This window comes from Anguilla anguilla, chromosome 13 (assembly GCF_013347855.1).
Source record: "Anguilla anguilla isolate fAngAng1 chromosome 13, fAngAng1.pri, whole genome shotgun sequence".
Classification (NCBI taxonomy): Eukaryota; Metazoa; Chordata; class Actinopteri; order Anguilliformes; family Anguillidae; genus Anguilla; species Anguilla anguilla.
Genome location: NC_049213.1, coordinates 38,619,967 through 38,643,561, shown reverse-complemented (window position 1 = coordinate 38,643,561; position 23,595 = coordinate 38,619,967). Strand labels below are relative to the sequence as shown.

Sequence of the window (23,595 nt, the reverse complement as noted above, 5' to 3'; positions counted from 1 at the left end):
TATGCCTTTACAGAAAAAGACCCTGAAGGAAGTTTGGACCGCAAACGAGTGAGTATTTTTGATTTATTTCCTTAAAGTCTTATCATTTCCCCAATGCAGTATTTTTTTGTGAAATACACAAAAGCAGTAGACAGCCTATGTTTATTAAGTCTATGTTCCTGTCATTCACTCTGTGCAGGAATGAAAAATGTCTGTCTGAGGCATATGAGACCCAATGAGCCAGTTACATAAACACTGAAAACCTTTCAATTTGTACACCCTATCTATAATGAGCTATATAATAAAAACACACCAGCTCGTTTGCAACTGCAACTTCAACTCCATTACACGATTTAGGCCTTTGGAATGTTACATATTCAATGTTACATCTTGTTACATCTGTTTCTATATTTGATGACAAATACCTTAAAAAGGCACAATATATATAATTTATGTTATATCAATAAGCTCTGAATGGTACAAATGGTGGTAGAGCATATTCCAGGCAGATAACCACCTGTATTTTGGAATTGGTAGCTTTTTAAATACACGTTTCTTCTTCCTTAGTGCTGATAAGGACAACTCCACTCCACTGCAGGTGAGTCATTGAATGTGTGCCCCTCTCTCTCATACACACTCTCACACACTCTCTCTCTCTCATACACACACACACACACAAGCAGAAATGCACACATTGCACGTGGTTCAAACACGGCTCCCCCGCATATGCATGCACAAATGCAAAAATAAATACGTGCAAACAGAAACACACACACACACACAAATGCGTTCTCACAAGGATGTACACAAGGAGACGCACACACGCGCACAAAATGGCACATAGACTAATACACAAACACACACGCACATGCATTCTCACAAGGATGTGCACAAGGAGACTAATACACACACACACACATGCACACAAACCACACACACATAGAGACCCGGCGTCCATGTGTCTCTTCATGCCAGATGGGGTTAGAGAGAGAAAAAAATCCTCTTAGCAACTTGCTGATGGAGCGTCATTGAGAAAAGCTTTCTCCGGTCATTCTGACGGCTAACCCGGGCAGCTCCCCTTCTTCTTTTCCACCGGCGGGATTTATTTCAGCGCGGTTTTACTGATCCGTCTGTTTACCAGATGTCCCCCGGCTGATTATGTCTGAAGAAAAGGTAAAAACTTGGGGCGAACCGCTCGTCTCCTCTTCTTGTGAATAAGAGCGATAGATGTACAGTATTAGTAGTTGGGGTTTTTTTCTGATGGACGGTGCATTACTGTGGATGGCTTAAGCATGTTTTCCCCTCGCATAGCAATCATGTGACCTGTCGATTTTTTTTTTGTGCCGTATTTATTTTCTTTTAAAAGATATGAGTGCACAATAACAATGCCACCGTAGCTTCCGCGCTTGCTTTCCTGTGAGCTAATTCCTTTTCCATTAGCCTACGTCTGATGATTATAAGGGCATTAGCTGTTGGGCGAGCGTGTTTAGCATCTTGCTGTTGTTGTTTTTTTTTCTTCAAATGCTGCTTTGACATTATGAAACGTTGTGAGAACATTCCGTGTTGGCAGGTTACAAATTTGATTTTGTTCTAAAGAAGTACTGAACGGGTTAAACTCATATCTGCATTGTTTTCTAATGAAGTATCCGTGATTTTATCCGTGCCCGCATTAAACATAATATCTAACTGGTCCATGTTTACCTCTTAGTGCTTGGAGGCATTTACCTGTTAGTACCTGAAGGCATTTACTTACTATTACCTGCAAACATTTGCCTGTTATTACCTGGAAATATTTACCTTTTAGTATCAAGCACACAACAGGTGGATAGGCCAGGAAAGTAGTGTTGGAGGGACTGACAGTTCTAAGAAACCTTCTCTGATCTTTACTTTTAAGTGAAACATTTGTTTATCTGCTTAAGTACATGGTTTTGGGTCATTTTTAGTGACAAACCTAAAATAATAAAATAATATGCATATGTATTTACTTGCCATTGAAAACATTTTGATTGCTTATGAACTTTTTAATGCAGGTGAAACTAGTCCTTCCCTGACTGCTGTGTTTAAACTTGGCTCCTGAACATAAATGGTTTTACGCATATTAGTGGTACCTATCACATGTTTCAACTGTGTGTGTCCTGTCCCTCTGACACCATGTTGGGGTTGCGGTTGTAGTGCCAGTCAGATAGGCCTTAAAGGGAAGCAGCCTGCCTCACTCGGGCGAGACAAACAGCCACACTAAAAAGAAGCATCTCAGTCCAAATGTGAGCCATATGCGTTCATTCCATCGAGAACTTCGGCTAACAGGGACAGAGCCGCTAACCGGGGCTAACAGTGTAGGCTATTTAATTTACGCCGTTTTCGTTGTAATCGTGCGGCCGGTGCGTTTCCGCAACAGCGAAAACTCAGAGTGGTAGAAAAGGAGACATGAGAAAAGGATTATGGGAAGCTTTAATCTAAAACGGATTCAGTACTTTTTCGGCAGACGCCGTGAACACTAGTGAGGCCACCTCCCAGTGAACCCAATTTATAATGGAAGCCCTGAGGGCTGAATCACAGTTATCAGGTGGGTGAGGATTGTCTGAGGTAAGGTTATAAATAGCCACGCAAAATGGCGTCTTAAGTAGATTATGCATGCGGTCACACTAAAGTACCAGGAAATTACGCTACCCTTACTTATATTTCCCTTGTCTTCTACTTAATCTTCTTGCAAAAACAGACTCAAGGCCAGTTCTGGCTCCACAGTGTTCCACTGTAATTCCTGATTGATGGATCAATCGCACTAAAAGTTTTAACTCATCAGTATATGTTTATTTATTTATTTATTTATTCACATGAATCTGTAGTTGGATGTTGCTGGAATCAATTATAAAATTGATGAATGCAAACAGTTTGATTTGTGAACAAGAACATTTTCATCTATGAACACAAATGTCAAATAGTAACAGCACTAACAACACACAGTGAGTCATTTTGTATAACAGTTAAGAAAATTGTAGTTATTTGTGAAGCTGAACTTAAGGGCCAATAATGCACACATTGTTAGTGGGGTGACCTGTTAGACATGCAATGAAACTAAATTAATTGGCTTCTGTTCTCTATTGAAGAGTTGCAGAGGAGTTTGAAATACACCGCATTTTGTCATCTTTTCATTTCCTTTCTTGACATAGCACATGAAAATATGCAAGTAATGAAGGCCATCAGGGTCAATAGTTACTCAAGTCAGAAATAAATTATTCTGTAATAGAGGCAATTGGCTCACTAGTCACTGAAATCAGTAATAAAAGATTATGTCATGCTTTTTTCTGAAATCATGTATATGTTTTATATTTCTGGAGACAAGTGAGGTGGATGATAACTTGAGCCACTTTTCTCCTGTTTACCCACAATGCTTTTCAAAAGCTGTCCTTTCTCTGGCCCGGTGTGACTGTGCAGCAGTGTGTTCTTGTGTTCTGCTATGATTGGAAGTGACAGCAAAGCTTTGGCTCAGATCTGGCAGGCAATTCAGGGGGTGATTAAGAAGGGAAGGTTGTGTAATTGAGTCATGCCCAGGCCATTTACTCAGGTGAAATGGGTCACCTCACCCAGAAGCTCTAAAGTTCACACAGGTACCCAAAACCACTCATGCAGAGTCACTGAACACAAGCATGCACACACACACACGCGCACGCAAGCACGCACACACACACACACACGCACACACAACACAGAGTCTTCAAGAGGCAGCTCTCTGTGTTCTTCGTTTAGCCCTGTGTCTGGTCCATATCAGGAGCTCTTCCGATGGTCGGTACATCGGCAGTTTGTCACACGTGTATCCAGTGTTAGAAAGCATCCATGGCGTAGCTATGTATGGGCAGAAGTGTAGTATAATGGTGAAAGACCTGGACTTGGACCACCACTTCTAACACGGGGATTTTACATCATTCCCTAATGTGAGAAATGAGATGAGACCCGGCTGTCTAATCTTATCCGAAAGGCGCCAGGTTTTTGTTTTAGCCCAGCAAGAAGATCCCTGATTCTGCTTACCAAGGTCTTTATTGAAGACCACGATTCCTTAATTAGAATCAGATATCATGGTTCTGGGCTAAAACAAAAACCTGCAGCCACACTGGCACGTTTCAGATAGGATTTGACACCCCTGGATTAGACAATGTAGTTCATTTTTGGTTTGTGTCTGTCCGATGTTACTACTTGTATTTTTATTTATTTTTATTTATTTATTTTTATTTTTCCATAGATTGCGTTGTTGCCGTTCTCGTTGTTAGTGTTAATCAGTTTAACCACCAGGGTCCAGGTTGAACTATGCGGTTGTTCCCTGTACTTGGACCGGTACTTCTCTCTAGGGGTTTCGTCATACTTGTTCCTGGTTATGGTTATACACTTTGTTGTACGTCGCTCTGGATAAGAGCGTCTGCCAAATGCCTGTAATGTAAATGTAATGTAATGTTATGCTTTCTACCTTCTGAAAATAACTACTTTCAGTGCACTCGAAATTCTCTGATGCACAAAGTTCCTACTTTGCGTCAATTCATGAATCACCAAGCAGCCAATGATCATGTTCAGCTCGAGCCCTGAGATTTTTCCAGCGTAATGAACCGGTGAATATTGCCTTTCTGTGCTGTTGGCTTTGGAAATGGTTTATTGCTCTATGGAGGGGGAAAAATGGTGACCTCAGCACAGGCTGACAAGACCGGTGGAAGACAATTCAAGAGCAGCGGCTTTAGGACAAGCACCCACAAGGGGAAGCCACGGATTGGCTACAGTGTCCACAAGGGTAGCTGCGGATTGGCTACAGCGCCCACAAGGGTAGCCGCGGATTGGCTACAGCGCCCACAAGGGTAGCCGTGGATTGTCTACAGCGCCCACAAGGGGAAGCCACGGATTGGCTACAGCGCCCACAAGGGTAGCCGTGGATTGGCTACAGCGCCCACAAGGGGAAGCCACGGATTGGCTACAGCGCCCACAAGGGGAAGCCACAGATTGGCTACAGCGCCCACAAGGGGAAGCCACAGATTGGCTACAGCGCCCACAAGGGGAAGCCACGGATTGGGGGGTTGGGGTGGGTTAATTAGCTGTTCCATTGAAACTGTATTTCTAACTTTATCTTTCCCATTCTGGCTTCTCCCTGCTGCCGTGTGCATTCACGGTGAGTCACTGACACTTCGTCTCACACTGTTCCTCACCTATTTTCTCTGTTTTCTTAAGTATCATTCACATTTTATGATCTTAAAATAAAAAAAAGAAAACTACATATGTAGCAGCTATAGAAATGTGTATTGTGTATTACGCCCAGCATAGAGAAGAAATGTTATTGCATTTACAGACTCCTTTGCAACGACAGTATGTCAAACCTGTGAAAATTATTTTGTAGTGAGGCAGATGCTTGTGTAAATCTATGTATAGTGTTTTCTGTATGTATGGAGATGGAGTTTCCTGCTCCCTAACCTGGAGCTCTCATTGCCTGCATGAGTGCTGGGAGATGGAGTTCCCTGCTCCATAAGCCGGAACTCTCATTGCCTGCATAGATGCTGGGAGATGGAGTTCCCTGCTCCCTAAGCCGGAACTCTCATTGCCTGCATGAATGCTGGGAGATGGAGTTCCCTGCTCCCTAAGTTGGAGCTTTCATTGCCTGCATAAGTGCTGGGAGATGGAGTTCCATGCCCCATTGCCTGCTGGGAGCTCTTGACTTTGGGACCCTGTGACAGCAGCTCTCTGTCTCCTTCAGGATGGACCCGTTAGAAGCCCAGGAAAAAGAAGCAGGACCTAGTCGTGACCTTGACCAATGGTTCTGAAGCCAAACCCAAAAAGACCAAGAGCAAAAAGAGCGAGGACCCCTCTGGAGAGGAGGAGAGCGCACCCGCACAGAGTATGCACACGTATACCCTAATTGCCCCACTGATAGCGTACTAATGCCCCATAGAGTACTAATGCCCCACTGTTATGTACTAATGCCCCACTGATAGAATAGTAATGCCCAATATATTATCATCCAGAACTGTCTTACTCACATACTGTAGTTTTTGTGCATTATGATGAGATACACCTGTAGCTGTGCTTCTGTAAAACTAGGCAGTTGTCAAATATTAAATAAGATATTTATGTTTCTGACTTTTGATTTTGCTACTAGCTGTTTGCAGTGATTTTGAAATGTGGTTTTAACAATGGTGATGTAACCACCACCACCCCCACCCCCATCCCATCCCATTCTTTCAATCCCTTCAAAAGATGGAAAGACGGTGAAAAAAAAAAGAGTGGAAAAGGAAAAGGAAGAATCGGGGACAAAGGCCGAGCCAAAGAAGAAGACCAAAAGTGCTCCAAAGAAGAAAAAGAGTAAGGATCAAATCTATGCTCAGTGCTGTGCTTTAATAATCACAACGGACCAATTTCACTCTCTGTATATCCCCATTAACATACATTTCTTATGCATTGTCCAGTTACAGAGATTAATGCCAATAAAATTCAAATCAAGCAGTTTTTTTCCTGAGATTCAAACCTAAAACCTATAGGCCCTGTTACCACACTGTCTACAGGCCTGTAGTTTCAGTTTTTCGCGCATGCTACACAAACCCCAGTTCAGCTACAGTTTCCTTGGTCTGATCTTAATCTTCCTTTTAAACTGGATCAGATTCAGATGATGAGGATGACAACGATGACGAAGAGGACGAAACTCCCCAAAAGAAGACAAAGAAGAAGACCTCAAAGGACAGCACAACAACAGACACCAAGGACAAGAAGTCTAAATCCAAAGGTCAGTGTGCGTGACCTGTCAGTCCACATGTCACAGTCAGTCTACACTCAGCATACTGTAGTGAGGCTTTCACCAACATTCTAATTCTAATGGGTGGAGCTACAGAGACCTGTCAATCAAGGTCTTGTCCTAACCAATCAAAAGATAACATAACAAAACATAATGATGAGAACAGGCCATTCAGCCCAACAACGCTTGCCATTTTCCTACCACCAAAGGTACCTAGTGCTCACCATTTACCTACAAACTAGATGGCATCTAGCACCGTGTCAAGCCTGGTCTTGAAAACCCCCAGAGTTTCTGCCTCTAGTACATGACCTGGCAGGCTCTTCCACACAGCGACTATACTCTCTGTGTAAAAAACATACTTCCTGATGTCTGTGCAGAATTGACCTTTTGCTAATTTCCATTTAGACCCCCTCATTCTAGTGACAGAGCTCAAACTGAAGAATCTCTTTTGGCTCACTTTGTTATTTATTTCCACAGCAAAACCAGATTATAGGTGACCGATGCCATACGATGACTCAATCCATTTTTGGTGAAATGACACCTCATTCACATCACTAGTATACCTGTATGCTACACTGCATATTTTGTATGACTCCAGTACAGGTGGGGAGTCAGTAAACACATGCCTTTGGAAAAGTACAGCAACACAGTCATGATGGCTAAATATAACAGAAACTCTGGGATGGAGTTACAGTCTTCAACCTGAAGTTATTTCACATTTTTACAGGTTAGGCAAATGCTCTTATGGAAGGGAAAAAAAATCAAGCTAGGGAAAGGAGCCTAATTTTGCGTGCTAGCAGTTTCCTTTTATTCACGATTAGTGAGGAGGCCAAATCTGTTTTTCTCTTGGTGTGCTAAGAGGCTTACGGAGAAGATTTGATTGTGCGACGAGAAGAGGAAACCTTTTTAAAGAACCTAGTGCACACGGGTCTGACATTATTTACATCTTTCATTTTCTTATGGAAATTAATTGAAATGTACGTAATTTCATATTGCTAATATTAACGGGTAAAAATATTTAATAAATAAGAATTTTAAAAAAACGATCAGTTTTTTAGCGCCATGTTGCCCGTTTAAAGCTGCATTCATGATCAGAAGGGGGCTTGAACTGACTAAAATGTTGTGTAAGTCGCTCTGGATAAGAGTGTCTGCTAAATGCCTGTAATGTAATGTAACCAAAACAACATGGTAAAAATGATGATGTTGCTTTGAGGTGCTTTTGTAAAAATAAAAAAAATAAACTCCTTTGTTCTCTGCTGTGTCTCGTTCAGAGGACAAAAGTGAATCATCAGATGGAAAAGGAAAATCATCTAAACCCAAAAAGAAGGAGCCGGCCTCTCTGTTCATCATAAACGGGGAAAAGCCAGAGAAAAGCAAGAAGAAAGGTGACCATTTCATTTTTTAATTATTTATTTTCAGGAGACAAAATATTTCTGAGTGAGAAAGCCTCACAGGTGCCATTAACGCGATGTGCTGAACTTGTACTGAACATTTCACTGCCTCCAGTTTGAAATGCATTCATTAGCAGGAAAAGCCCCTTAAGAAGCCACATCTCATCCTCCAGGGGTCGTATTTCTCCTGCATATCCATCATTACCAGAAAATATTCATCAGCAGATTTTTAAACATTACTTTAGATACACATAGTGAATGCTAACTAAAGAAAACTATTAATCCTTCATGAAAAAGCCCCAAGTACGCTGAAATGAATAGGTTTACAAATTTCTAAAAAATGAGAGCAGCTGTTTTCTCAGCCGTAGCTGGTGCAGTGGCCCTGCGGGAGTTCAGTAGATGAGTTTAGCAGAAATGTAAGGGGTAACAGAGACACCTTTACTCGAATTTAAACCCTGCATTCGACTCGTTAAACAGCGTCCAAATCTGAGAGCGAGGAGAGCGAACCGGAGACCAAGTCCAGCAAGACGAAGAAGAAGAGCAATGCCGACCCGGCCTCCATGTTCCAGGCCGGAGCAGAGAAGGACAAGGAGAAGGACAAAGAGAAAGACAAAGAGAAGGACAAAGAAAAAGACAAAGATAAAGACAAGAAAATAAAAAAGAAAGGTATGTTCTGCCACCCTAGTTATTGTGGAGCTTTCGAGAAAAAGCTGTGTTCAGAAATTCTGGCCATGGATTCAATAAACATTTAACCTTTACCTTGATTTACAAATAAATGTAAGTTAGCTTTATTCACAGAGATGGTTTGGAGAGTAAATTTAGGTGATTTCTGTGCACGCCCGGGCTTGTAGCAACCTTTTACTGCTGATGGCTGAACTCCCCGTATGTGTGTGGAGATAATGGACAGTCTCAATGGACAGCTTGGTCATATTTTGTAAGCCAAAGGTGTTTGGGACAACGGAGAAAAGGAGCCAATATTCTTTCACCCCTTCCTCCTCTTCTCTCAGGATCTTCAAAGGCCGAAGAGAGTGATGAAGATGATGACTCAGAAGTGAAGAAGAAAAAGGGGAAAGGGAAGAAGGGAAAGAAGGTGGGTCTATATCCACCTCCAACAGAAACCCTCTGCCCTCAGTCACCTGGGATTACAAACTACAAAATCGTCAGTGCAGAGATATGCAGTGATATCAGTCACTATCTATATCGATCCACCTTGCAAAATAACTTGCCATGTTATGGCATTAAATTAAATGAATCACTTGCTTAAATTAGTTGGCAAGTTAATGACACTGCACAGTGTTGGTTGGCTGGAGTTTAATATCAACTTACACAGCAGAAATGATTTATGATTTATGACTGACCTTCAGCAATGTGAGTCATCAGAAACACATATTAATTGATAAACACACTGACTCGTTTTTCTGAAGTTGATGTTTATTTTTATTTAAACCAATAACCAGCCACTGGGTCGTCAGGACTGACTTATGCGAAAAGATGAACAGCACCTCTAGGGGGAGCCGTGGCTCCTCTCTCTGCTGATGTGGAGGCACTGACCTGCGTGGTTTGTGTTTAGGAGGAGAGGGCCCCCTCGCCCGTGATCGAGTTCAACAGCCTGGAGGAGTTTGTGCTGCAGCCGGCCCAGCAGGGCGTCACGGTCAAGTGCAAAGTTACCCGGGACAAGCGAGGGATGGACCGCGGCCTCTACCCCACCTACTTCCTGCACCTGGACAACGAGAAGAAGGTAACGGAAGGGCCGGCTGACCCAGGGCTGCGGCTGGAGGGAGAGGAGGGCAAATTCCAGCTCGGATCCAGCCTGGGCTGAAGTTGGTTTCAGTCTGGTTTTAAACTGCATCTGGCCCGGTTTGAAGCTGGTTTCAGTCTGGTTTTAAACTGGATCTGGCCTGGTTTGAAGCTGGTTTCAGTCTGGTTTTAAACTGCATCTGGCCTGGTTTTAAGCTGGATCTAGCCTGGTTTTAAGCTGGTCCAGTCTGGTTTAAAGCTGGTTTGGAGATGGTCAAGCTGGCAACAAGATGGGTGAAGAGAGACTCCAGTGGCCCCAAAAAATATTAGAACACAGGATTTTCTGGGGTGGTGGGACCCAGTGTGAGATCTTTTCATGGGGCCCAAAATTCCTGGTGGTACCTCTGGGTTAAGATAGCAACCGTGCTGGTAAGGCCATGGCCAGTTGGGGGGGGGGGGGGCATCTTGGTACAGACCACAGATCATCCCCAAATTCCAGATGGTATCCAACTGGAGCAGAAGCTGGATCCAGCTAGACTCCATCGTAGGCTGGTAGCTGGAATTTCCATCAGGGCATACTGTAAAAATTTTAGTATACTTGTAAAAATGTATTATGTTTGAATTCCAAAGTTAATAATACTGTAAAGTAATTGCTGCATTTTAAAGACTGTGTGCAATCAAAAGTATCATTTTTATTGGCTGTGTTTAAAGAAAGAACCTAAGATAATAAATACTATGTAGATTTTTTTTGAAGTTTTTTTTTTAATACTGGAAGAAAAAAATCCTATGCTGCCCTCTGCTGGTGAGTTTGGTATTGGTCTTTTTGACGTCATCAACAAAGTGAATCAAATCAGAGTCAGTGTCATTTTCAGTGTAGTTCTCCATGTTTTTGCTAGCTTGCTAACTCAACGCTATTGTGATTCCATTTGGCAGGGTTGCTAACAAAAGAAACTTGCAAACTTGTGAATGTTAATTTTGCTACAGAAGAAGCACCAGCTTTCCTGTTCGTATACATGTAACATTAAAAACAAATTGTATTATTTCACATTTTTACATAGAAAAAGTAAACACATCTTTATGATTTAACACTTTTAAAATGTACAAAAGTGATTACACAAGGTTTTTAAAAAACATTTTTCTGAAAGTAGGGCCATTTTTTGAGTGGATTATGTCTTTCAACATGCTGTTAGAAATACAGTACCTATAGTTACCCATCGGAAAATTAGGAATAATTTTGGAATGGAGGCTGAGCTTGATAGAGGGATTAGCGGAGGGTCAGAAGGTCGTCTTAGTCCCGCCCATGACATCTTTATCTTTCACTTCCAGGTCTTTCTTCTGGCTGGCAGGAAGCGAAAGAAGAGCACTACCTCTAACTACCTGATTTCCATAGATCCCACAGACATGTCTAGAGGTGGAGAGAATTTCATTGGAAAATTAAGGTAAAGTCACTTGAACAATTTTGATTGACAGAATTTATGTAGTTTAATATCAATGTTATGGAAATTTAAATCCAGATTAAAATCTTCCTGAAGGTAATATTATGTGAATGTTTAAAAGATTAATATTAACATCACATTACATCAACATTATTGCCACAATAAGCTGCCTTATTGAGAATTTATAGCACTTAGCAATTCATAGCACAAAGTATATATCTGTATGCAATATGCTATTTTGATGAAGGGATTTGGATGTAACATAGGGCAGGAAGTAAGCAGCTGAAGTTTAGCCTTACTTCACAGCTCTACGACACTAACGGAGTTTATTCCCCCTTTGTTTAAATCTCTCCTCCTCATTTAAATCTCTTTCATGTAGTGCATTTAGGGCAGATTCAGCACGAGATGCATTATTTGTTCTCATGCAGTATTCCAAACATGGTTTAAGCCTTTTTGCGATGCAGACTGGGACCTTGGCCCAGCGTGAGCGTGCGTGGGGTAGCGTGCTGAGCGTGCGTGGGGTAGCGTGCTGAGCGTGCGTGGGGGTTTTTCCGTTCCACAGGTCGAATCTGATGGGCACCAGGTTCACCGTGTTCGACAACGCGCTGAACCCGGACCGGGCTCTGCCCGACATGTCCAACGCCCGCCAGGAGCTCGCCGCCATCATTTACGTGAGTAAATCAGCCGCGGGACTCCGTCTGATTGGCCAGACGGAGGCGTCGCCCGGCGAGGCGTCTGAACCGATACAGTGCCTGTCAGGTTGCTGTAGTAACGCAGGCATTCCACCACCACCAAAAAAAAAAAGCGCTGTATATAATTGGTAAATGATCTGCATTTATATAGCTTTTATCCAAAGCGCCTTATGTCAGGGTTCTGTGTTTTCCCTCTGTCTTTCCTTGTTGGGCCGCCAGATGGCGGCACTTCTGTTTTGTGTCCTGTTCGATTGTATTATTGTTTTCAATTATCCAATTATTGTTTGCTGGTTGTCTCGTTTTCCCTTCCCTCTCTGTGGCCTGATTGTTCATTGTGCCCTCCTGTGTCTCGTCTGTGTCGCGTCTATTTAAGTTTCCCTTCTCCCTGACTCAGGTGCTGGATCCTTGTTGTTGGTGTTAGTTTGTTTGATCGTGCTTCCGATCGTGTTTCTGCCCTGAGTGTTCCTGCCCCTGTTCTGTTTTCAACGGGCTTTTGGATTTTTGTTTTTTCTTGTTTCCTGTGTGTTTTGAAGTTTTCCTTTGTGTTTGTGAGAGTTGCCCTGCGAGGCTTTTTGTTCCCCTTTTTCTGGATTTGTTAGTAAAGTCTTTGTTCATTCTATTTTGGGAGTTTTGTGTTTTTTCCCCTCACTCTGCGTTTGGGTCCATTCCCTCGCCCGCCCTGACACCTTACAATTGATGCCTCTCGTTCACCAGAGCAATTAGGGGTTAGGTGTCTTGCTCGGGGACACTTCGACACGCCCAGGGCGGGGGGATCGAACCGGCAACCCTCCGACTGCCAGACCAACCGCTCTTATACCTCCTGAGCTATGTCGCCCCGTCATACCTGGCCCTGATTGGCCGCTCTCTTCCAGGAGACCAACGTCCTGGGAATGAAGGGCCCGAGGCGGATGACGGTGCTGATCCCGGGGATGAGCGAGGACAGCGAGCGCGTGCCGATCCGACCGCGGAACGTAAGCGGAACTGAAGCTCTCAGTTTTACTGCTGTGCACCAGCGATGGCACACATACGCGCAATCAGCGCCGCATCACGAACACGGCCGTTTTTATAAAACATTACAAGGGCTAGAAACAGTTACTTGATGACAAAGTATTATTTATTTTGTAACACTATTTGTAAGTTACGGTTTGTGTGTGGAGTGATAATTTATTATTATTATTGTTGTTATTATCTGTAAATGACTGTAAGCTTAGGGTTGTAACTAGGCAGCTGTTTTGTAGGTGACTTAGTTAATTCACCTGTCTTAACTACTGCTTGTATTTTTGCATAGACTGCGTTGTTGCCGTTCTCGTTGTTAGTGTTAAACAGTTTAACCTTCAGGGTCCAAGTTGAACTATGCGGTTGTTCCCTGCACTTGGACCGGTACTTCTCTCTAGGGTTTTCGTCATACTTGTTCCTGGTTATGGTTATACACTTTGTTGTACGTCGCTCTGGACAAGAGCGTCTGCCAAATGCCTGTAATGTAATGTAATGTAATTATTACTGCATTTAAATTAATGCTATGTTCTACTTAACTACCAGCACATATTTTAAATAATGACTGAGGTATTACTATGAGCAGTGTAATAGTAAGTGTATTACCGTGATGGGAAGTGAACGGGGGGGGACGTGTGTCTCTGGCGTTTCTCTCTGCCGTTAGGACACCGACGGCCTGCTGACCCGCTACCAGAACCGCAAGACGGAGAACCTGATCGAGCTGCACAACAAGACGCCCGTCTGGAACGAGGAGACCGCCTCCCACGTGCTCAACTTCGCCGGGCGCGTCACCCAGGCCTCCATCAAGAACTTCCAGATCGTCCACAGCAAAGACGGTAAGCGCCGCGGCGCCGCCCAGACTGGTTCCAGCCAACCCCGGCTGCAGGGCCTCGCCTTAAACCGGCTTTAATGCCAGACAAGCGCAGTGAATCCAGGTCAATCCCTGATACGACTCACATGCATAGTTTCGACTAAATCAGTTTTGTCATCCAAAATATGAAGAATTGTAATTTGAGCTTCGTAAAATGTACCAGTAGTATGATATTGGCATAAAAGAGATGAATCACACAACCTGAATGCTGTTACTTGTGTTTATTGCGGCTGCAACCTGTATCAAATACAATTTGACCAATGGAACCTTTTTAAAATTCTGTTGTTGCTGAGCATGACTGGCACTGCAGTGCAGTTCCCATCATGGAATTCACCAACATCTAACACACATCGAAGTCACAGACTGTGACTTTGTAGTGAAATGCGGATTTGAGGAGCTGTAGATTATATCGTACTTTAACAGTGGAAGGCTAGGTATTAACCCTTTTTGTCCATGTTTCCATCCCCCCCTTATTTCCCGTTCCCAGAGGACTACATCGTGATGCAGTTCGGGCGCGTGGCGGACGACGCCTTCACGCTGGACTACAGCTACCCGCTGTGTGCGGTGCAGGCCTTCGCCATCGCCCTGTCCAGCTTCGACGGAAAATTGGCCTGCGAGTGAAGGAGTGGCGACAGACCCGCGGACGTGGGGCGTCTCTGAGATACACGCCCGGCACACAGGCGAGGGATGCATAAACCCCCCACGGCAAACCCTCCTCCTTCAGCCAGCCGCAGGAAGTGAGGCGAAACCACCTCCACTGCCAGGACTGGCCTGCTATCTACGCTAAAAGAGACTGCCATCCAGACCTGCCCTCAACAACGTGCGGTTTCAGTGTCACCAGGGTTTCAAATAAATCTTTCCCGGCTACTTTAATTAGCATCAGTTTTACTTTCTCCGGCCGTTTCCCGGAAGAGAGGCTCAATGTGGGATGTGAAGGATAATCCGAAGGGAATTCTGGGATTTGGAGTCTAAAAAAAAGGCTTATGCCTGTGGAAGATCTGCAGGGGGAAACGCAGATGGTTTGGTCCACTGCAAAAGCAGCAAAAACTGTTTCTGCTGGGCGCCCTCTGCTGTTCATGCGTGGAGTTGCATTTCTGCTTTCCTCATATAGCAATATTCACGCATATGTTCAGGATTAAAACCTCATGGTTTTTGTACTGATGTTTAAATGAAAACAACTCAGGATAATATATATGTATAACCTATTTATTATAATGATTTAATTATACACCAAATTTGTATATCTGGAGACAATCTGGAGAAATTATATCATATCTAGATACTGACACACTGCCCGAATTCTCTGTCCCCAAATGCATTGGCAAGATCCTTTGCCTTGCAATTTGAATAAATTCAGGAAAATGAAGTTTCCATTGAGTAGCTTCAGATATGCATTAGTTAGACAGTGCTCTGTTTCTCAGAACAATAGTGCAACATTTAGATTTTCAAAATAATACACAAATACATATTGTTGTGCATCTCTATATAAATTTGTGGAGTTTGTATGTTTGTTTGGTGACAATGTTTTTGTTTGTGAAATACATGAAAATGTATCGTGGCTGCAGTTGAAATGGTCATCCTTGTGAATCTATCATTCATTGCTTTTTGTTATGGGGAGCATTTGTTGTAAAAAAAATGTTTTCGTTAAACAAATCAGCATTGCTTTTTTCTAGTGTAGTTATGGCCTAGAGTGTATGTATTTTGTGAATGTTTTTTCAATGCTTTTATGGGTACATCATGCCTTTCTTAATGTTCTTTATTTAGCCTTTCTTTAACATCACACTGTTTTATGAAACATTTACGTACCCAATAACTCATTGTTTCTTTTGAATGTTTTGAAATATTCCTTGTAATAGTAAAACTGTATGATCTCTCTTTCCAACTGAAAATTTACAGTGCCGGTGTCTATGATATTATGGCTACTTTACACCATGAGATACAAGGGTTTGCGCTCAGAAAAAATACTATCAAACCAAAATAAAGTCATCAGTAAAAAAAATACTGTGGTAGTGATTTCTGTTCCCAGTCTCATCGTGAATCGGAGAAGCTCATCTCAGACACCTTCAGTGTGTAGCTTCTTCCTGGGCCACGAGAGGCAGCCATTTTGTGCTGGAACACTCACCACACATCAGCTGAGGTGCAAAGGGAGGGAATTATTAAGGGTGAAGTACTACACATTTTCACAACTGTGTAAGGCTGCATCTTAGAGTCAGGGTTTGGGGTTTTGTGGTTCATGAAGCCACAACCCTCAGGACTTTGTATACCTTCAGTCCCTCGACAGATATTACTAGAACATTTATCAGACATATTGTTACATCATGAACTCGACTCTGAAGGATAAAGAGGTCATTGTGAACATCAAGTGCAAGCTGATAAGTCAGCTAGAGACTTACTTTTGGCCTAGCTTAAAAAAGATAGACAAGGTGTCTTGGTCTAAATCTGTGCCAGCAACTATAAGAAAACATACTCTCTCTCTGCTTTGTCCTGATTTATGGTCCTAAACCTTGTACATGCCCAAAAATTAATGTAAATTGTGTAATATTTAAAAAAATTGTTTTACAAGCACTTTGAGAACACCAAACAGTCTGAATGGTTAAAATGAGTCACACATTAATGGGTGCACGTTGTGCAGTAAGGTGTTTTTCCTACAGACGGCGCTGTTGCCACAGAGCCATGGGCCTGTTCATGGCGGTGAAGAGGCCACATTTGCCAGGTTGTTTCCCTAGTTGGGCTCACCAAGAGTAGAATCATAATTACATCATCATCTAGTTTGACTTATGGGGCACAGGAGACAGACCAGTAATATTTTGGAATGCATGCAAATTCCTGCAGAATTCCTGAAGAGTATCATCCCAAATTAAAATGTGCTTCACATTAAAGAAGAACAGCTGCAATACTGGATATATTACACTGGATATACTACACTGACAAACAAACACACATGCACATATGCATGCATGCACATTCACACGCACACTCACACGCGCACACACACACCCCTCCACCCCCCCTCTCTCCACACACACACACACACACGCACACTCACATGCACACACGCACACACACGTACACACACACACACCCCTCCACCCCCCTCTCCACACACACACACATGCGCACACACACACTCACATGCACACACATGCGCACACACACACACTCACATGCACACATACACACACGCACACTCACATGCACACGCGCACACACACATACACACACACACACAGTGCTCTTCAGAGGTAAATGTGCCTGGTAGAGCAGGCAGACGTGTCTCACAACCACACACAGTGAGGCCGACGGTTTAGGAAGCGGAGAAAATAAAATCCAGGGGCCCCAGCTGGAGGTGTGCGAATCTTGGCGGCATCTTTTGGTCACACAGACCCACCGTGCCAATTGGCTTATTGGAAGCGTCGCTAGAAATAAAACCCCACTGCGGGGCAATCAACAAAAAACAAGCGTCATTGTGCCTAAATGCCCCTGGGCCTCGGATTGGCAGCAGGTGTTGTGGTCAGATAAGACCGAAATTTGGCCTTTTGGCAAAGTGCACCCGCCGTGGACTTCACACCAAAAAAAGGAGGACTCTTATTTTGAAAAAAATCTTCACGCTTGCAGTGAAATATGGCAGTGGCTCTGTAATGTCAATGGGATATTTTGCATCTATGGGTCCTGGGGCTCTTTTAAGGTCAATGGAATCATTGACTCCTGCCAGTTCCTACGCATTTTGGCCAAAAACGATTATTCCCTCAGCCAGGAAGCTCAAACTTGGCCATAAGTTTAACCTGATTTTAGAGAAAAGAGAATATTAATAACTCAGTTTATTAAAATAATAAGACAAAACTCCTTATCATTATTAATTATTGTTCATATTAGGGTTTATTTATATTAGAATGGCATCTGTGTGTGGTAACCACAATTGTAGTAGGCCTATAGATGTTAAATGTGTATACATTTCCTGCAATATGTGTAATATTTTATTTATGTACAGTTTATCAATAAACTACTTCACAAATTTCAAATGCAAAAGAACGTTCGTGATCAGGTCAACTTGTTATATTTCAAACATACAGAAACATTTAACTATAATTGCCAACTTCGTGTATAGATTTTCCATCTTAAAAGTGCAAAACGACTCATTAAATATTAGACAATGGGTACCAAAATATGGATAAGGAGAGTTTGGAATGTGTCGTGAGATGCCATTTAAAATGAATGAATGAATACTTTGCAGTGTGACATTCAGGCTAGTCAAATTAAATACCTTATGAAAGCATATGGAACGCGGCAGTTTCATTAGAATGGGAAACGTAATTATTCTTGAAGCGCGTTCGTGTGCCAAGCGAGTTTGGGAATCACTGTTTTGAGAGATGTTTTACATACCTTCTTCGATTGTTGTTTGACTTCGGTATGAAACTAGCCGTAAACATGCGATGTTGCGCAATAGCTTTTTGTTCGACTAGTTTGACGTTACGTTTTTATTGCATTTATAGGTCTATAGTTACATTTGGGAGGTGTGGTTCTCCGAAGATTGACTACGTATCGTGGTACGAAAACTAGAGAGGGTGGGGTTTTCTGGAAAGTGTCTACCCCCAGTTATGTTGATTGACGTTCACCCATGGCTCCTCCTTAAACGTTTTCCCCCTTTTCCAGCGTCGTGCGTTGATTTCATACCAAACTCATACTTCGCATTCCACCTTAACTGTCAAACCGGGAGAAATATTTATTGAAGATAAAAAAGGCTCCTCAAAAATAGTGTATGAATTCGGTTAGATTTTAACTTGCTCCTGGAGTAGGAGAGTAAATTATCGACTAAAGGTGAGTTTGAAAATAAGTTTTCTTTGTCTAATCGAGGTTTTGGGTGAAGTTTTCATTCTGCGTGCTTGCTGAAGTGTTCAGATCTTTGTCATATTTTGAATTTTTCTCTCAAGTTGAAGGGAAGAAAAGAAATTAGGATTGATATTTCGAGTACGACGTCCTCTCTGTGTGTATCTGATGCCGTAACCAAATTACTGGATAAGTATAATTTTGAATAATTCCGGGAATTTCGGAAGACGTTTCTTCAGTTCAAAATGCTGAGCATGTATCGCTTGTCCAGTAGACTCTTTTATTTACTTAGAATTAAATGTATAACTTCCCAAAACCTTTTGAGTGGTTACCTATCGATTTGTATTCCACTCGGGTTTGCCAGGAAAACAAACGGAAGGAAAGCACCTACAGCTGGATTAATTTTCATTTTTGAACGCGGATTTTTAATGCCCGTTTTTTTTTTTAGGTAAGTGGATCCTTTGGTTGTAGAGAGTAGGCTAAGTTAAATTTGTCAGATAATGACCGTGTTTTCTTCGTCAGGATAAATACCAGGAAAGTTTATATCTACGTTATAGCATTTAACCGCAAATGCCATAGTCTGTTATTGCTAAAGAGGTTGTATCTTTGCAGAACCGTAACCTACTTTTGTGTTCATCATCAGCATCAGATATTTCATGCGACCAGCACGTGCATGTATTTTATCAGACCGCAGTTAACGTGCTGTGGTTACCCGCGCGTTGTTGAAACAGTTCTGTGTTAGTTACAGAAAAAGTTTTTGTTCGTTTTGTTTTGGCGTAAAATAATCTGTTGCTTTCCACGAATATGACGTCATAGTGTTTTAATATCATTTTAATGACTGTCAGCCCGTGGACAATTTAACGAAAGGAGAAAATGTATCGATATTCAGTTTCAGACATAGATTTTAAAAATTTATATTACCTTTTAACGACACGAGCGCTTGCGCATTAAAATGTAGGCCTACTGTGTGTCTGAATCAGTTACAATAACTGTAAATATTGTTTCATCATATTATGCCACAAAACGATTTTAAGCCTAAGTTAAATGGGTCGCCGACGAACTTGAAACAGGTGGTGAGAACTCCTATCGCGACGATATATTGCGACTTTACCAAAATCCTCCGGGCACCCCTGTCAAGTCACGCGCGGAATCGGCCAGGCACAAGTACAGTTTCGGATTTCCCAAGCGCGCTCGAGAGGGATTAACCCTTTCGCGAGAAAGTTGTACTCCACCTCAGGGGTGTCGAAGGAGGACGGTTTTTCTGTTTCTGTTGGCCTATTTCATGCCAACTTCTGCTCTCAATTATTTAATTAGCACAATCGTGTGTAAAGAGTGTATTCGTCTAATTAGGTAATTTGGTCAGTGTGACTGGTGACAACGAAAGCCTGCTTACGCACCGGGGCCGCAGTAGGGTGTAATTGAATCGGCCTTCCCAGTTACTCAGTACACTTTTTCAGTTATAATATGAACTGCTAACTGAATTCTTTTGACCAGTAAGAATGGTTTTGCTAGAATTCTTCACAGTGTCTTGTGAAACTGATGTCACATTGATATGCTGTATTTTATCGCGCGAGGGTTTTCAGACTCCTGAGTGATCTCTGGCGTTTCGTTCCAATCGCAGTTGTAACCCCTAATTTTTAACGAGCTGTTAATTGCTCCTAATGTGACGCTTTTAATGTCAGGACGGATTATTTTACCCCATTAAGACACTCTATGTCAGAAATGGATCCGATGAAAACTCCAGTTCCCTTATTTGCATCTGGAGTCTTTTGATCCAGAGAGAGGTCAGTTAATATCTTTTCTTCATTTTCTGTAATTTGCTATGTGGGAAATCATTTTCTTCGAAAGGGGATAGATTTCAGTTGCTCCTATTATCGTTCTACACAGGTGAAATAAATTCTAAATTAATAGAAGTAGCCTATGTACACCTGGTAATTGAAACACCACATTAAAACGCTTCAGTGTGTTAAGACTAGTTTAATGGGAAAACATTAAATTAATTGATACACTTGCTTTCAGTTTTAAATCTGAGAGATTGACTATAACAAAAAACATCATACATCATACACAGGTCCCCAGGATTCAGCTTGTATAGCATTGTTCTGTTATAAACACTATATTATTATTATTATTATTATTATTAATAACAACAATAATAATTATAATATGAATCAGTTCATTACAATAAATAAACAATGTCTAAATAATGTTATCTTTTTGAGAGAGTGAGATTTATACTATCCTTAATCTTTATGTGTGTGGTGTGTGTACAGTAAAATTCATAGTTAATTTAACTCTGTTTATGAATACAACTGGGATCACATATACTTCATACAGAGTAAAAGGACTATATCAGAGTTAATTTATCATTTTCAGTTTCATATTACAGATAAGCCAAAGAATATTTTCAGTGGGTGGATATTTTAAAGTAATGTAAGAATCACTCCTTCGCACTGAAGAACACTCCTGTCGTTTTGGGTTGACAGGCAAGAACCAACTGGCTTTTCCAGTTTCACAAAGTTCTGGAGCAACACGTAAATTGTTTGTTCTTCTTGTGAAATATGTGTTATAATCATGTGAAAGAACTAGAAATACCAAGAGGGAAGGACATTTATCACACGAGCTGGCGATGTGGTCTTTCAGAGTCATCTCCGCACAGGCAGTCTTCATTGTGATTTTAAGGCAGTAATGCGAAATGACTCTTCTTTGCTTCTTTTCTCTCCAATATTTGCATTTATCATGTGACTTTTCCCTCCAAAATTTGTCATGTGACTTCCTGGAAGAAAAAAAGAAAAGATTTAGCTTAGGGAATATGTTCCTTATGTTTACGGGAAAAATAATATTTTCGCCCCATAAATTACTCATAGGGAGGATTTAGAAAAACAAGTACCGATCACCCTTACACAGTTCGACTGTTTACAACTGGAAAAAGAAACCTTCCATAGTCTTCTAAGCTTTAAATAATCAGTTTTAATATCGTTATCCAGAGTGATGTTGTGGTTGGAGTTTGGCTGCTCGCTAGTTGTGGTACAGATTATAGAATTCCCACAATCCTTGAAAATATTTTAACCCTGGAAAGAGAAGATGGTGAAAGGGCCAAAATATCCCGCAGTCCTTGAACACATTCTGCAGAAATTGTCACGTTCCCCTCCGAAACAGCACAAAATAAGGCATTTACAGCGAGTGAAATATATCCGTACGGAAACCTGGGCAGTGTGCTGCAAGTGGGGGCAAAATTAAAAGATTTATCCTGAGTGACTCAGCTATGATGTCAAGAGTCCAGTGGTCCTGTACGGATCCAGGTAATTGAGTCAGGTCATTGAAAATGAGAATTTAGGAAACGAAACCCAAGATGAGGTTGAATCACTGGTGATTATTTATTTATTTATTTATTTACTTAAGAAGGGACAGTGCATATTAATCAACAACAAATCATAAATTTGTTGATTCATAAATTAGTATCTCCTCTTTGTGTTTTATGCATATATGTGTGTGTATATATATATATATATATACAGCACAATCATTTGGGGAAAAAAATAATACTTCCATCTGGGGATACAGGATAATATCGGGGTTCTGTTGGTATGAGTCTACATTAACCCAGAACAAGCCTATAGTATCAGTCCAATGCTAATGCTATGGCCAGTATGATACATCACTGATGCTGTAGGTTTACTGAAAATTAAGTAGTTGATCATCGTTATCTGAACCTCTTTTATTTGTTATTTTTCATTTTTTGCTTTTGCCAGCCGAAATCACTGACTCCCAACTCATGCTCTATGCATAATAACACATAAACATGTTGAAGTATTTTGTAATGCAAAGAAGGTTTGCTGCATGTTTGCTTAATAAGTTGACCTGTCTGCCCCTCTGCTTCTTACGTGAGTAAAATCAAACTTTATTAGGTGCAATATAAGGGAAATATAAATCACACAAATACAAATACAACACACACAAAGGTACAAAATGAAATGTGGTTTTGAAAAACGAGAGAAAGGGAAAGGAAGAGAGAGAAAAAGAAAAACGGCGGTATTTCTCCGTGAATCGGGGCCTCGTCAGGATCCCAGTGTCAGATGGCGTTTGAGAGGTTCTGGACTTGAACAAGACCAGGTCAAAACCTAGTATATGGCTGGACCGGGCAACCAATGGTGTAACTCCATAACTCGGCCGACCAATGGTGTAACTTCATCACTCAGTCACTCAGTCACAGACATTCGCATTTGTAGGGCTGGCCCCGCTGTTGCGGTCCAGCCAGAAAGGTTAACGTTCTGCTGCATTCCCGATTCCTCTTTTTAACGATAACGTAAAAAAAAAAAGGCCTTCCTCCACACAATTTACATTCCCGCTTTCTGGAGAGCTGACTCTGTTAAAAACACTCGCTGTTTGTTGGTAATGTTTTTTTTTTTTTCATGTGGAGTGTGAGAGGTGGCTATTTGCCTGCTCGAGGCTAATTTGATCACTTGGACAGGGTGTTCTTACAGATGCATTTTGGACTATACTGGCCTGCTGTCAGGCTCCAGACTGCTGATTTAAACCATGACATAATCGAACCATCTTGTTTTTCCGATGTGCCTATGCTAATATCTTTCTAATCAAGTTGGGGCTTTACGCTATGCAGTGACAGAGCAATATAGGCCTTTCTCATTTCTTTTATGTCAGCGTTGCCAGCGTAGTCTTATCGTCAGAACTGAAGACGATCCGATCAATGTCAGAATTGTAAGATGCTATTCTTTGACCAAAGTCAAAGTACAATACACAGGAAGGGAATGTGTTGTCCTTAGCCACTGAGGGGTGGAGGTTTGCAATTATGTATGTATGTATGTGCGTATGTATGTATGTATGTATGTATGTCGACAGGCCCAGGCAGGAACAGGAGGAAGTGATTGGAGGAGCTGGGAGTGTCAGGCAGGAACAG

The 23,595-nt window shown here is 41.8% G+C and overlaps 2 protein-coding genes across 11 annotated transcripts in view; both read left to right on the top strand.

Moving 5' to 3' along the window:
- Positions 1–15,954, top strand: LOC118210782 (tubby-related protein 1-like). 2 transcript variants are annotated; one of them, XM_035387208.1, is made up of 14 exons: positions 1–48; positions 547–577; positions 5,716–5,842; positions 6,202–6,306; positions 6,602–6,724; positions 8,005–8,118; positions 8,602–8,790; positions 9,132–9,214; positions 9,695–9,862; positions 11,188–11,300; positions 11,860–11,968; positions 12,862–12,960; positions 13,647–13,818; positions 14,341–15,954. In XM_035387208.1, exons 1-14 carry the CDS (start codon positions 2–4, stop codon positions 14,472–14,474), a joined length of 1,614 nt encoding a protein of 537 aa, XP_035243099.1. In that variant the 5' UTR covers position 1; the 3' UTR covers positions 14,475–15,954. The 2 variants fall into 2 exon arrangements, with proteins under 2 accessions (XP_035243099.1, XP_035243100.1); XM_035387209.1 differs by lacking the exons at positions 1–48; positions 547–577 and adding an exon at positions 662–1,152 and having other exon boundaries at positions 14,341–14,474.
- Positions 15,955–18,441: 2,487 nt separating this feature from the next.
- LOC118211675 (transcriptional enhancer factor TEF-5-like) overlaps positions 18,442–23,595 on the top strand; it is a 33,911-nt gene continuing 28,757 nt past the window's right edge. For 3 of the 9 annotated variants that reach the window (XM_035389077.1, XM_035389076.1, XM_035389075.1), the window contains exon 1: positions 20,363–20,461. The gene's annotated coding sequence lies outside the window, so the exon portion shown is untranslated. Of the gene's footprint in view, positions 18,669–20,361; positions 20,462–23,595 lie in introns of those variants that run through there. The other 6 variants (XM_035389070.1, XM_035389069.1, XM_035389072.1 and 3 more) reach the window with 6 other exon arrangements.